At 54.6% G+C, this 14,852-nt stretch overlaps 1 protein-coding gene and 1 pseudogene across 1 annotated transcript in view; both read left to right on the top strand.

Moving 5' to 3' along the window:
* Positions 1-3,348: 3,348 nt before the first annotated feature.
* Positions 3,349-8,287, top strand: LOC103725035 (annotated as a pseudogene).
* A 4,175-nt stretch (positions 8,288-12,462) lies between these two features.
* LOC103725050 (N-acyl-aromatic-L-amino acid amidohydrolase (carboxylate-forming)-like) overlaps positions 12,463-14,852 on the top strand; it is a 3,449-nt gene continuing 1,059 nt past the window's right edge. The window contains 4 exon segments of the mRNA XM_017795357.2: positions 12,463-13,642; positions 13,645-13,847; positions 14,293-14,488; positions 14,739-14,832. Of these exon segments, the coding sequence (XP_017650846.2) occupies positions 13,376-13,642; positions 13,645-13,847; positions 14,293-14,488; positions 14,739-14,832 (760 nt within the window). The 5' untranslated portion in view covers positions 12,463-13,375.

The following is a 14,852-nucleotide window of genomic DNA, read 5'->3' on the forward strand; positions in this document are numbered from 1 at the left end:
GCCTGCAAGAACTGCTTGGTGCTTGTTTATATTTTATTGCATTCAAATCACATCAGTTTTATGACCCTTGGGCACAAATGAATAATACTTTATAATACTTTGTTCAGAATTCCACAAAGCTTATACTATACAGTTATCAAAATCCATCATGGAAGCTTTTTCTACCACTTTTCCAGGTGAAGACATAAAGCAGCAGTCCTGTCGGGCAGAAGCTGCCCTTGCCCTGTGCTCTCACTAGCTGGTGGACCGTGTCCTAGCTGGACCCACAGGGTTGCGACTGGGTGGCCCTGGTGATTCATCCATCCTGTGTGAGCCCTGATCGCATCCTAGCGGTTCCTTTGTAGGAATGCACAGGCTGTGAACATGTGGAGGACCAAGGTGACAACTGAAGGGGACTGGAGTGCTGATGATTTGATTATTGACCTCACAGCCTGTCACAAAGCTGCTGAGTCAAGACAGTGTGGTATTGGTGCCAACCCAGGCAACCAGGGCACAATAACAGGACCAAGAACAGAGAATCGACTAGGCCTCTGCAGCCAGTTGATGGTCAACAACCGTGCAAGAGAAGGAAGCCAGTGGAAAGTGAGTAGTGTTATCCACAGGTGGGAGGAAGGAAGGGGGAGGAAGGAAGGAAGGAGGGGAGGAAGGGAGGGAGGGAGGAAGGAAGGGGGGAGGGAGGGAGCCACACTTTTCACTGTCGGTTGGAAAGTGTTGCATGCATTCTAAAGTTGTTTTTACATTTCTTTAATATATCGGGAGGGAAGAAGGAAGGGGAAGGAAGGGAGGAGGAAGGAAGGGGGAGGAAGGAAGGAAGGAGGGGAGGAAGGGAGGGAGGGAGGAAGGAAGGGGGGGAGGGAGCCACACTTTTCACTGTTGGTTGGAAAGTGTTGCATGCATTCTAAAGTTGTTTTTACATTTATTTAATATATCTGTGTGTGTTCATGTGTGCAAGCGCATGTGCATGCATGAGTGCCATGGCACATGCATGGAGCAGAGGACAACTGGTAGAAACTGTCCCCTCTTTCTGCCATGTGGGCTCTAGGTATCAGAACTCAGGTCGTTATGCTTGGTGGCAAGTAATTTCCTTTTTTAAAATATTTTATTTTCTCTTTTATGTGTATGAGTGTATTGCCTGAATGTAGGTAAGCGCACCTGTGTCATGCAATGCCCACGGAGGTCAGAAGAGGCCACTGGATCCCATGAAACTGGAGTTATGGATGGTTATTAGCCGCCCTGTGGGTGCTGGGTATTGAGCCTGGGTCTCTGAGAGCAGTGAGTGCTCTTAACCGCTGAGCCATCTCTCCAGCCCAGTGGTATGGACCTTTATTTCTTGTCCTGAAGTGATACATTCTTATTGTAGGAAATCTGGAACCTATGGAAAGATGTAGGCAATAAAAGGTCTGGGGCTAAAAGTCCAGCATGGTGGCACACACCTCTAGTCCTAGCACTTGGAGGCAGAGGCAGGGGGACTACTTTGGAAGTACTGAGTAGCTGAGGGTACATAGTGAGACCCTGTCTCCAAAACTACATATGAGGGCTGGGGACATGGATCAGTGAGTGGGCAAAGGGCTTGGTATAGAAGTGTAAGAACCAGAGCTCAGATTCCCGGCACCAGTGTAGAAGCTGGTAGGTGTGGCAGTCCACCTGTTAACCAGGGCTCAGAAAGCAGACAGGGGATCTTTGGGCCACCCCAGCTAGCTAGACTCACTGAATTAGTGAGCTCTGGGTTCAGGGAGAGACGCTTCCTTAGTAAACAGAAAAACTGAAGAAGATACCTGCGGTCACCCTCTAGTTTTCACACACACGTGCACCTACACACAAGTGTGAGTTTACACACATGCAAACATGCATACACATGTACACCACACACACACAAGCAAAGTGTACAGCACACACAGTGATATATGTTCCAGTGCTGGTGGGAAGAAACGGCTCTGGGGGCCACAAGGACCACAAAGGCCACACTTGCCACTGTGAGGACAGCAGTCAACTGACTTTTGGAGCCATGTTTCCCTTATCTTCATGATGGGCTAAAATTATCCGCAAGGCTTAAATAAGATAAGGCATGCCGTCCTTCCTTCCAGCTTGTTTTCCGTGTGCCGTCCTTCCTTCCAGCTTGTTTTCCGTGTTGTATTCAATGCCCGTGAAATACACATCAGCTCCCTATGCAGCAGGTCCCAACAGCACAACTGGCTCAGTAGCATGTCCTTCTCAAAATCTCAGCACAGGGCCTTTGCACCTGCTGGCCCCTCATCCTAAACAGTCACCGTTCCGGTGTCTTCATTGCAGTTAGAGACCCAGCTGGTCTCTCTCTGGCCTGCCCTCTGAAGGAGCCCGAGTTATGCAGATCATGTATAATTACAGTCGTATGCCATGTTACTGACACTTCAGTCAATGACAGTCTGTAAACATGACAGTAATCCCGCAGACTATAACCCAGCTGCACCAGGCAAAGGAGCTCTGAGGGCTTCAGCACAGCACAGGTTCAGCCACAGAAAGGCACTAGGGAGCCACGGAAGACCTTCGACCAAGGCGCTGGTGAGGGCTGCTGGCATCCCAGAACGAGCTGTTGGGCAGAGACCTGAACTGTCCTAGGCCACCTGTGCCAGCTGCCCAGGGAGTGGGGGACCAACCAACCAGCAGCTCCAGCCAGGCCCAGCTCTTCCAGGAGGTCCCTGCAGGGAGTGGACTGTGATCATCCTGAGCAGGAGTCTAGGTGGCACTTGCTTAGATCCCCATCCATCCTGACAGGAGCCTGCTCAGGAACAGTCCTCACCAACTCTGCTGTGTGCTGCCTCCTCCTGCCCCGGGAGGGGGATCAGGAATGTGGAGGCCCCTCCAGGAAAAGGACAAGGCTCTCCTGGGAAGGAGGAGTCTGCACACATGTCTTCCCACATTCCTCAGCTGGGACAGCTCCTCAGAGCCCAGAGTTGCTGCTCACCTTTCCCTCCTGTTCCTAAGAGCAGGCTCTGTCCACAGGGGACACTGTCCTGAGAGCTCTGTCCACAGGGGATGCTGTCCACAGAGGGGTGTGTCTGGGTTTTATTGACAAGAATGGCCTTGTGAGGCCCAAGTGGATGTAGATGCTGATGGAACAAGGGCCTCAAGGACACCTAGCAGAGATACTGATCCCTGGGCCATGAGCTAGTCCCAGCCCAGGCTGGTCCTGTCCACACAGACACAAAGCACACACCTGAATTCATCCAAGTCATCACACAAAAAAAAAGGGTACAGATACATACACACACACCCCACACACAGACACAGACACAGACACACAGACACACACACACACACACACACACACACACGCAAAGACTCAGACAGACACAGACAGACACACACACACACACACAAAGACTCAGAACACAGACACTCAGGCACACACATATTCAGACCCTTATACATACACACAAAAAGACACATGTGGACACGGACTCATTCACATATAGACAGACACCGACAGATATAAAAACAGACAAGTTGAGCCCTGAGAGTTCGCCATGCCTATAATTGCTGCACTTGGGAGGTAGAGGTAGGATGATCAGGAATTTAAAGTCATATTCAGCTTCATACTTGGAGGCCGGCTTGGGCTACATGAGACCAAGTCTCAAAAAAGTAGAAAAAAAGGATGGGTATGGTGGTGCATGCCCTTAATCCCAACCTTCAGGAGGCAGAGGCACGTGGACCTCTGGCAGTTCAAGACCAGCCTGGTGTACACTGTGAGTTCCAGGCCGGCCAGGGCTACATAGAGATGCTATCTCCAAAAAAGGCAGAAAGGTGGGGATGGCTCAGCAGGGTTAGGGACCTCTTTCTGTGCAAGGCTGGTGAACTGAGTCAACTCCAGAATCCAGAATCCAGAATCCAGAATCCAGAGGGTCAGAACTGACTCCATAAATGTGTCATCTGACTTTCACACATACCTCATGGCATGATTGCCCCTCACACCCGATAATGGAATTCTAAAGAAAAACGTGAGAAAGCAGGTATGAAGTTGCTTTTTGAAAGCAAAACAAAACTGAACCCCGTTAAAAAACAGAGGCGTGGGGAGGACTGGAATGCCGGAGCGGAGGGGCTGCCACAGGGTCCTGGGGTAGCTGGAGCACTTCCCAATGGTTGGGTATAACACAGACTACCAATTATCACTGTCCCTTCCTGCAGGATGGATTCCTTCGATTCCTTCGAGGATACTCTGCGGAGGCTGCGAGAGGCCTTCAAGGCAGGGCAGACCAGGCCTGTGGAGTTCCGGGTGGCACAGCTGCAGGGCTTGGGCCACTTCCTCGGAGCCAACAAGCAGCTGTTGCAGGATGCACTGGCAGAGGACCTGGGCAAGGTGGTATAGGGGTTCGGGGCTGCAGCTCTAGGTCAGGGGCTTCTCTGTTCTTTCCAGACTGGGCGGTATCCTCCATGAGGTCTCGTCCCCCTGAAGAAGGTCATGCCTCCCAATGTGACTGGCTGTTTTCCCAAACTATATTTTGTGTATTTCACACCTGTCCCGGCATACAGAATGCAATATTAAATCAGGAAGGCCCACAGACACCCTGAGAGACCAGCTTAATGGCTGTCGTCAGGTTACAAATGGGGAAACTGAGGCACTCTGGGTAAGACACTTGCTCAGGGTCAAAAGGCCAGGCAATGGCAGGCCAGAGTTAGAGTTCTCATGGGACCACTACAATGCATATGCTGTCTTTATGTGCTGGAGAAGACCCCTTTGTGGTCTCCCTATAGCCATGAGCCTAACCCACTACCCCACTCCACAGTCACCCTTCGAATCAGACATAAGTGAGATCATCCTGTGCCAGAATGAGGTAGACCTGGCCATCAAGAGCCTGCAGACCTGGATGAAGACCATGATTTCCTAGTGGCCACCAATTTCGTGAGTGCCGCTGGATGGGTGATGGTGGGGTGCAAGTAACTGGGGTAACAGGACACAGGGCAGTCCTACCCCAGGCACTGTCTTCCCCTTTGGAGACCCCATCACCCAGGGAGCTGAGAACCCAGATGTGTAGGGGGGGATGTTAGGTGCTTCTCTCTGACATCTCACCATCATCCTGCACCCCAGCTCACCAAGCTGAGCTCCGCCTTCATCAGGAAGGAGCCCTTCGGCCTGGTGACTATCATTGCTCCCTGGAATTACCCTCTGAACTTGATGAGCATGCCCTCGTGGGGGCCATCACTGCAGGTGAGGGTGGGTCCTGGGCCCCATGATTTCCTAGTATGACAACCCTTTCCAAAGAGGGCATCGGGAGGCCCTGGAGGGTGTGGGCACCAGCCTCCCCCAGCGCCCCTCCATCTGCCTCTGCAGGGAACTGTGTGCTGCTGAAACCATCGGAAATAAGCAAGAACACAGAGAAGGTCTGGCTGAGCTGCTGCCCCAGTACCTGGACCAGGTGGGGACGGCTCGGCCTGTCCTGGCCAGTGGGGAGGTCCCGGTGTGCCCTGGGTCTGCCTCCTGAGCTGTCATCCTGCCTTGCAGAGCTGCTTTGCCGTGGTGCTGGGTGGGCCCGAGGAGACTGGGCAGCTGCTAGAACACAAATTTGACTACATCTTCTTCACAGGTGAGGACAGCCCTGGTCAGGATCCTGGGGACAGAGGCAGAAGAGAATGGGGGTAGGAAGGTGTGGAAGGATGCGGCAGTAAGCCAGGGTAGGGAAGGAATCAAGAGCTGGAGGCGTCCCAGAGGGCAGGCTGTCCACGTACCCTAGGAGTCCTGCAGACTGGATCCTGGGAGGTGGGACCAACCAGTACTTGGACAAGAAGGGTCTCTTCAGAGAGAAGGCAAAGTCAGGTCCCTGGACCACTTGTCCAGGTGAGGATGACTTCTCTTGACCATGTCCCCAGGGTATCCTCGAGTAGGCAAGATTGTCATGGCTGCGGCTGCCAAACACCTGACACCCATCACCTTGGAGCTGGGGGGCAAGAACCCCTGCTACGTGGATGACAATTGTGACCCCCCCACAGACCGTGGCCAACCGTGTGGCCTGGTTCTGATACCTCAATGCCCGCCAGACCTGTGTGGCCCCCCCATTACATCCTGTGCAGCCAGGAGATGCAGGAGAGGCTGCTGCCTGCCCTCCAGAGAGCCATCTTGTGTTTCTATGGCGACGACCCCAAGACCTCCCCCAACTTGGGCCGCATCATCAACCAGAAACATTTCAAGCGATTCCAGGGATTGCTGGGCTGTGGTCGTGTGGCCATCAGTGGCCAGAGTGAGGAGAGTGAACGCTACATCGGTGAGCCACCCCTCCCCTGCCACAACCCACCTAGGCTGAGACCATTCCACACTGCAAGGGGCCGAGCGGGACCTCGAGTCTCAGATACCACCCAAGTCCTGGCCCTGCTGTTTGACCCATGCCTAAATCCGTGGCTCTGGGTGCTACAATTCTTCATCACCCTGGCTCTCAGTCTGTGACTCAATTCCAAAATCAAGCCCCACCACTCTAAACCCACCGAGATGGGACCCCAGTTCTAGGTTCTAACCCCACAGTATTGATTAAACTCCCACTTGTTTTCCACTGTCGCATAAGCCCAGGACTGTAGATGCTCAGACCCTTAGAGACTGGAGTCCTGGGAGGTCAGACCCTGAGACTCCCCAGCCTGGAGCCCAGCTCCCACTGACACATCTGCCCCTGGGGGTGTCCTGACAAGTGAGACTGAGTCACCCCCCTGTGTCACAGCACCCACAGTGCTGGTGGACGTGCAGGAGACAGATCCGGTGATGCAGGAGGAGATCTTTGGGCCCATCCTGCCCCTGCTGACCGTGAAGAACCTGGAAGAGGCCATCGACTTCATCAACCGGCGGGAGAAACCACTGGCGCTGTACGCCTTCTCCAACAACAGCCGGGTATGGGCCTGACGGGGCCACAGAGGAGGTGAAGGGGCGCAGACTGGCCACACCCCCTGCTTGGGGCTTTAGACAGCAGATGTTCCAAGTTTGACAGATCCCAGCTATCCCGTTCCACTGCAGGCTGTACAAAGGCACCTGCAGACAGGGCTCAGGCAGGGTCACAGGTGCAGGGTGCATGGCTAGCCAGCTGTCTGTCCAGCCAACTGTCTGTCCTGGCTGGGGTAGCAGGAAGAAGTACGCTATGGACAAACCCCTCTCCTGAACTGTGCAAAGTTTTCTGCCAGTAAGCCTATCTCCATCTGGGACTGGGGGACAGTATAGACCAGGATCACATAGGCAGAGCCTGGCTAAGATCCAGTGGGGGCTCCACACTCACAAGGTTCTAACTTTTCGGCTCTCCTGTACATTAACCATCCCCACAAGGGGCGCCCCCTAGTGGGAGATCAAAATAAGGGCTTGCTCAGTCCAGGGTGGGCCTGGGGAAGGCAATGCACCCCTCTGCATCCCCAGTGGGATGGTCAGAACTCAACCTCATGGCTCCACCTCCCCTACTTCCTCCAGGGGTGAACCAGGTGTTGGACTGCACCAGCAGCGGTGGCTTTGGAGGCAACGATGGCTTCCTCTACCTGACCCTGTCAGCCATGCCCCTGGGAGGAATTGGTGAGGTCCTGCCCTCCTCCACAATCCAACCACAACCTCAGGAATTCCTTTCACTTGCTTTACCTGGATCTCATGGCCTCAGTCTCCCTATCTGTAAAATGGTTCTTAGCTTTGCCTGCCTCTCTCTGGGTTTCCTGCAAGCCTTGGGCTTCTAGCCCCGGAAAGTGGCTGCTATTGGGATTGGTGCACACGGGTGAACAGGGCGCTGTCCTCACAATCTCACTCTGTGCTGTGCAGGTAACAGCGGGATGGGCCGGTACCATGGCAAATTCTCCGACACCTTCTCCCACCATGGTGCCTGCCTGCTGCACGGCCCAGGGATGGAGAGGCTTAATGACCTCCGCTACCCGCCCTGTAGTCCCTGGAGCCAGCAACTGACAAGCTGGACTATAGGTTCCCAGAGCAGCACCCTTCTTGTAAATGCCACCGACTCCAGCAGGTCCCCAAGCCCTCCTTCTGTGGCTCAGTCCCTGAACTACCCTGAGCTGCCAGCTGCTCCCAGGTCTCTCCAGTTCCCAAAAGGCAGGTGTCCCACCCAACATGTTGAACACCTCACTTCTGGAGCTTTTCTAGACAGATCTCCAGCCGGGGAAGGACATCTAGGTGGCTGGTCCAGTCTTTCTTCATACCAGAGTCCCCTTGGCAGCCTCCTGACTGACCCTAGAAGCCCCCTCCTCAAGGCTGGCAGGACCCATGACTGAGGACTTTCTTTGTTAAATCTGGGTGTGGTAGCACATGCCTTTAACCCCAGCACTCAGGAGGCAGAGACAGACAAATCTCTGTGTGTTCAAGACCACCTTGGTCTACATAGCAAGCTCCAGGCCAGCCAGGGCTACATAGTGAAACCCTGTCTCAGCCCTCTCCCCCTGTCCTCCCTCCTCCCCCAAAAGACAGAGCAGCAGCTCACAGCTCCATCTACACCTGGAGGGTGGGTCTGTCCAACTGGGAGTGATGTAATCTTGGACCCAGATTGGATTAACTGGTGGACTCTGCCTGTGGTGTGCTACATTAGTTACTTAAACCATCCGTGTTCAAATGGCCTGACAGAGAACTTCAAGATTTCCTTTCAGATCTCGGTTTCAGGGGTTCAGTCCACCATAGCACAGCAAGTCATGACAGAACAGCTGAGTTCATAGCACGGAGGACCAGGAAACAGTGCAATAGTTAAGTTGCAGGTCACCAAAAACTTTCTGATGCTACATGTGGAATCAATAGGAAGGAAAGCATGGTTGATTAGTCATGTCTGCTCTGGGCCCAGGGAGGAGTGTATGCATGTTTTGGCCACAAGAGAGCTAGAATACAAAACGTGAGACTTCACCTGAGACATGAAACTGAGGGCCGGAGCCAAGATAAGGTTAGGCTGAGTTCACAGGGGAGAGCAGGGACAGAGCTGAGGGACTGTGGACTTTACTGAGAAATAAGGGGCTGGGTAGACAGCACGCCTGGTCCCCGGACCGGCCTCTTGCTCTTCCCCAGTCTCCGCCCTTGGATCCACCTTCAGTTTCCGGCCTTGGTTCAATGGACTCCTCATCCTTAGAGTCATGGGAAATCCAGGCTTGTGGCCAAGTCTGAGAAAATTAAAACAAATACGGTCTTCCGGTTCCCTTGGGAATTGTGGGTAACGAGTTTTCCAAAAGGGCCCATAGGGGACAGAGCAGAGGCACAAAACAGGGACTCACCGATGGATGAAAGAGAGAGCAAACAAGGGAGAGGAGGCGTGGATGGGTGCACGGATGATGGCTGGATGGTGAGGTGAGTGGATGGAGAGATGAAGAGACTGGATGGTAGGTCACAGGTGAGTGGGCAGGTGAGTGGCAGCGAGCAGATTTGGGACCTCGTCTCAGGATTCTAGTGGAGTCTGGGGTCAAATCAAGCCATGGATGCTGGCTCCAGCCTGGTCATCACTCATGTCATCATTCATGGTCCAGAGTGGACAATAAGAAAATTGACAGTACAGGTTAATCCTCCCACTCCCCACCTCAGGACACCAGGCCAGCAGGGTACCCTGGACTGGAGGATGGAGAGACAAGCCACGGTGAAGGTAGTGGAGAGACAGAGAGCGCAGGGGGCCCTGGCCCTCGTGTGTAAACAAGCTGGGATGCCAGGTCTGGCTAGGAAAGGCACAGGGAGGGACATCTGTGTGGTGACCGGGGAAGCAGGCTTCCCATCATTGTACCTGCCCTGGAGCTGATGCAATCTCGAGGAGGAGGGAGGCACCTAGGAGCAGAGAACCCCTGTCTGCCCAGACACTCGCCTGACACCCAGCAGGAGACAGAGGGCAGAGCTGTTTCCGTGGTCCTCCACTGTGGATCTCGGAGGGTTTTTAATTCCCTCTTCCCCAGAGCCCTCACTGAAGTCCGGCCTTCCACATCCAGCCAAGAGACTGTTCCTTAGAGATCAGATTGAGGAAGGCAGAAATTAAGTCTGGCTGGATGCTGTGGCCCCAGGATCTAGCCAGAGCAGAACCCTCCTGATGTCTGCAATGCCTATAATAAATTAATGAAGCAGGCTGGGGAAGGTCAAGAGACAAGGAGAGAAGACACCTCTCAGTTGCCTCCTCCCTCCCCCTTCCTCAATCAGCCATGCACCCTCTGAGTGTCCCCACCTGAGCATCCTCAAGACCAGGCCCCGGCCCTGAGAACGAGTAGTAGTCAGGTATGGGAGGCCTGGCCACAAGGCTCCTGGCCAGTCCAAACCTGGTCACCCTTCCAGGTCTTCGAGAACTGATCCATCGGACCTTTCACCCCTGCTGGACCCTCTCCTTTTGGCTGTGATGCCGGCTACACTACCCCACAGAGACCTTCCTGATGTTCCCAGACCCTTGTACCAATCATCAGCCCAGTCTGCCCACTTCCCTCAAAACTCATGTGAAGGTCGTGTGTTTTCTGGCCTGGCTACAGTCTCACTGGTCCTGTCCTGGCTCATTCCCCAGGGCTGGCTTTCACACGGCATCCACAGCACCACCAGAGAAAGGCTAACCTGTTTGTCACCCCTCGGTCCATGAGCAGTCCCCTTGGGAAAACAGTGGACAGAAGTCATGGGCCCTGCAGGGCACCCCAACCACCCCCTTCTCACAGTGGCCTTAGCACAAGTTCCTGGGAAGTGCCATCCCAAGAGGAAGCTGGAGAGAGGCTGCATGCCACACTTGGGTCTGGGTTGTCACTGTGGGAGTCACTGGATTTGGGGGGGGGGGTCATCTGTGAATGGTGGATGGACTCAGGGGCCAGGACAGAGCAGTCTGGAGAGCCTGGTTGGAGGGCGGCCAGTGTCACCTCTCTCTAACTGTGGGAAACAAGGAATTTTGCAAAGATGGAGGGCTCAGCAGACCAGGCCCAGGGCGCAAGACCGTTAGTCCTTGACCTAGATGTGACAGGGAAGCCAGAAGGGCTGAGCAGGGACAAGGCAAGCCAGGGCCTGGTCAGGAGAGTGGACAGTAAGTCAGTCAGGAGCTTGAAAGCTACTGGGCCCATGCTTCCTAGCCACAAAGCCCTCCTGGACCAAGATGTATAAACTAGGGGGTTGGCTTAGGTTCTGACACCTTTCTGGGCCTCAGTTTCTCTAACTAAAAAGACGTTAGACCCACAGATACCACGATCCCCACTCATTTCGGGGTGCTCTGGCCTGTGGCAGCTCTCTAGGCCTGTACCTGTCCTTGCTTCCCATGCTTCACAGCTGTCGCAGGCTGGGAGCCAGCTTCAGCTTTGCAGGATCCAAAGCCTAGAGAATGCTCTGACTCTCTCCAGGTCACACAGCCTGTAGTTGGTGAAGGGACTTAACCCAGGGCGCCCCTCTCCTTCATGGTATAACCTGGTATACCCCTGGTTCAGGGGTATAACTCAGTAGACCTGCCCCCAGACTCCACTCACTAATGTGCTTGGAGACATACAGACACACAGACACACAGAGACACACGCACAGCTGGAATGGGCTTCTGAATCGGCTCCCAGCCCCATGCCCAGCACCCCCTGACAGGAAGGGCCCTGACTGACCCCCTAAGTGGCCAGGCTGCTGGGCAGTTCCTTCTTATGAGGCTCTTGCACGAGTCAGAGGACTCCAGCAGCCTGGATGGGCCTTTAAGGTTTTGGACTCATGGCAGGCCTAGAGACCCCTGTCTGGAGCAGAGCAGGGGCTGGGAGGGAGGCAGGCAGGTGCATCTGCTGACCCCCTCCACCACCACCTGCCACCTGCAGCTCCAGGACCTATTGATAATGGAGGTTCCAGGACCCTCTGTATGGGCCCCTACGGAGCTCTCTGTCCTCTCCCAGCTGAGGCCCCAGACTCCAGGAGAGGGTACCCAGGGTCACACTCCACCCATTCTCTGGCTACCGTTGGAGCCATGGGGCAGGGGAGGGATAGAACAAAGGGCAGGATCAGGCCACCTGAAGAGCTGAGTGTGATCTAAGCAGTTCTGAGGAAGGTTAGCCCAGAGGACTCTAGCCACCTAAAGCCCCCGAGATGTCCAGTAGGCTTGAATCTAGAGTCTGGACCCTTCAAGGCCTGACTTCAGGGACCAGGTGCCAGACAGTCAGCAGGCAGTGGGTAACACTGGACTGCGAGTTTCACCACACGACATGGTTCATCACTTCCACCCTGCTTCTCTGCTTAGAGACCTCTGGACAGGGCTCAGCGCCTGCCAGCGCACAACTCAGCTTGGTGGGCAGGACAGCCCTGAGGCAGGGGACAGGAGGCCTCTCCTTTGTCCTTCCCAAGGGCCTCAAGAGGCAGCATAGAGAGCAGAGTCAGACTGGGCATCCTGGCTTCCAATCCTAGCTCAGTCTCCTGTGCTCAGTGTGCCCTCAGTTATTCTGCCTCAGCCTCAGTTTCCACATCTGTCAATTGGGTCTGAGGATCATTTCCCAAAACAGAGCAAATGAAGCCATTTTGTTACATTGTCCCTGAAAGTCACCACAAAAATAAGGCAAAGCATTTTGAAATGTTTAAAGCATCAAAGACTTGAACTCCACAGGGCACAGCCTTTAGGAAGTAAAGAGGCTTCAGAGGTAGAAGGAATGGAGGCTCCGTTTCCAGTGACCCCCAAGGTCCAATAGGAACCCAAGTTCCAATAGGAACTTTCAGTGGCCTGGGCTGGAATGGCCAAAACCAAGTCTCCACCCACTGCTGCCTCAGTAGCCTCAAGGAGAGTGCCTCTCTGGTGGATCTGGGCAGAACATCAGCCAAGCCTGTTCACCCAACCGTGTGGGAGTCGGGCACTGGTACTCGCCAATCAGCAAAGCCAAATCCCTTTGAGGGTTGGGAGCCGTTGTCCTGGGCCAAGAATCCCTGAGCTTAGTTTTCCAAGGCTCAGTGTGGGAATTCTCAGAGGCTGTCCCTATTCCCAAAGGACGAACACAAGGCAAGGACAGGAATCTGCCTGAAGGACCTGGACCCATTAGGCTGTGGTAGTTCAGGGTGGAGCTTAGGGGTGGGGATGGGGCCTGTGAACTTTGGTTGCATGGCCCTCAGCCCAGCCACACGCCCCCAGTTTTCTGCCAACTTGGCACAAACGCTTCTTTCCTGGGGCCTCCAGGCCTGTAAATACAGCTGAGTTGGAGTGGACACACTAGGCTTAGGGAGGCCCAGACCTGCACCAGTAGGTGAGAGGCTTCACAGAGGCTCCACACTAGTTCAGGGGAGGGTGCTGGGGTGCTCTGCAACCTGGATGCTCACTGCAAGGCTAATGGGGTGGCTGTCTTCTCTTCCTGGAAAGCCTAGTCTTAGCTTTCCTGTCTATAAATTGGGTACATGGTTTTCCTCTGGGGCAGGGGAGGGGAACCAGTCCACTTTCTGAAAGTCTGAGTCCCCCTTCTTGACTTAGGTGAAAGAAACTTCCTTCTAAAGAGATCCAGAAAAGAGGATTCTCTGAGAAACATGGGAGGAGCAATAGTCACCCTCAAGGAAAGTTCTAGAAAAGGGACTCAGGCACCAGGTGAAACAAAAATTTGGCTGAAGGTGCCCTTGAGTTTGGCTTCTGGGTACAGGTGGGACACAGCTGACACTTGCCAGTGGACTCTTTACAAGCAGCCCCCTACCTGCTCGGACTGCTTGGGGCCTAGGGAGCTCACCCCACTGTTCTGGCCCTTGTGGAATTCACCCCAGAGTGGGATGTGTTCCCTGCCTGAGTCTCAGGAGCCCATGAGCAGTGTGTGGCTGTGACTGGGGGCACCCACGGCAACGAGATGTCCGGCGTCTACCTGGCCCGGCACTGGCTGCAGGTCCCCGGGGAGCTGCGGAGGCCCAGCTTCTCTGCCATACCAATTCTAGCCAACCCTGCAGCCACAGCCGCCTGCCGTCGATACGTGGACCGTGATCTCAACCGCACCTTCACCCACACCTTCCTCAAGTGAGTGCACTCAGCCAGATAGCCTGGTCCACAGCCTGGTACTTGTATCCCTAAGAACCCCCTCCATGGCCAGCAAGGAGTCTCTGCCTTTCCTGGTTTTAATCCTCTGGGTTAGAGAGATCCAAAGCTAGGTCATCTGCAGGAAGCTTGAGTCAGCCACTGAGCCTCAGGACACACTCTCTCCAGGTCGAGTGAGAGCACAAGGGCATCGGACCAAGGTGTGCAACTCCGGTTAGTGGGGACACAGAGGAAGAACTCAGCAATCACACAGGAGGCTACAGGCTGGGGTGGAGAGCTGCAGAAGCATCTGACCTGGCCAAGAGCTGCCAGGGAAGGCTTCCTAGAGGGTGGGACGTCTCAACCAACCTTCAAAAGTGACAGGTTTGCCAAGGAAAAGGAGACTGATTGAAACTATGAGGATCGGTGTCCCCCATTTTCCCTGCAGTTCCAGGATCACCCGGGACGACCCCTACGAGTTGACAAGAGCCCGAGAGCTGAACCAGCTACTGGGTCCCAAGGGCACAGGACAGGCTTTCGACTTTATCCTGGACTTGCACAACACCACAGCCAACACGGGCATCTGCCTCATCTCTGAAGCCTCCCACAGCCACTTTAATCTGCATTTGTGCCGCTACCTACAGGTAGTCCCAGGCTGTCAGCACACAGTCCTCAGAGAGCTTGGGGGGGGAAGGGGGGCCCTTCTACCCGTCCCTGTTCCCAGGGGCTGCCAGCTGCGTGTACTCCAGACCCTCTGGAACCTCTTAGATAGAGGTGGGGCAGCGTGGTGAACCCCTGTGCCTCCTGCACTCTCTACTCATGCGTCCCCTGCCTCAGTTTCCCCTTTCAAGAAGGACTGGGCTCTAACCTGCCCCTCTCACACCTCCCCGCCAGCTGCAGAACCCAGAGCTGCCCTGCCGCATCTTGCAGTACCAGCCCTCTGGGGAGGAGACCTACAGTGTGGAATCGGTGTCCAAGGATGGAATCGGTGGGCTGCGCGCTCTGGAG

This window comes from Nannospalax galili, unplaced genomic scaffold (genome assembly GCF_000622305.1).
Source record: "Nannospalax galili isolate Female #2095 unplaced genomic scaffold, S.galili_v1.0 scaffold1328, whole genome shotgun sequence".
NCBI classification, from domain to species: Eukaryota; Metazoa; Chordata; class Mammalia; order Rodentia; family Spalacidae; genus Nannospalax; species Nannospalax galili.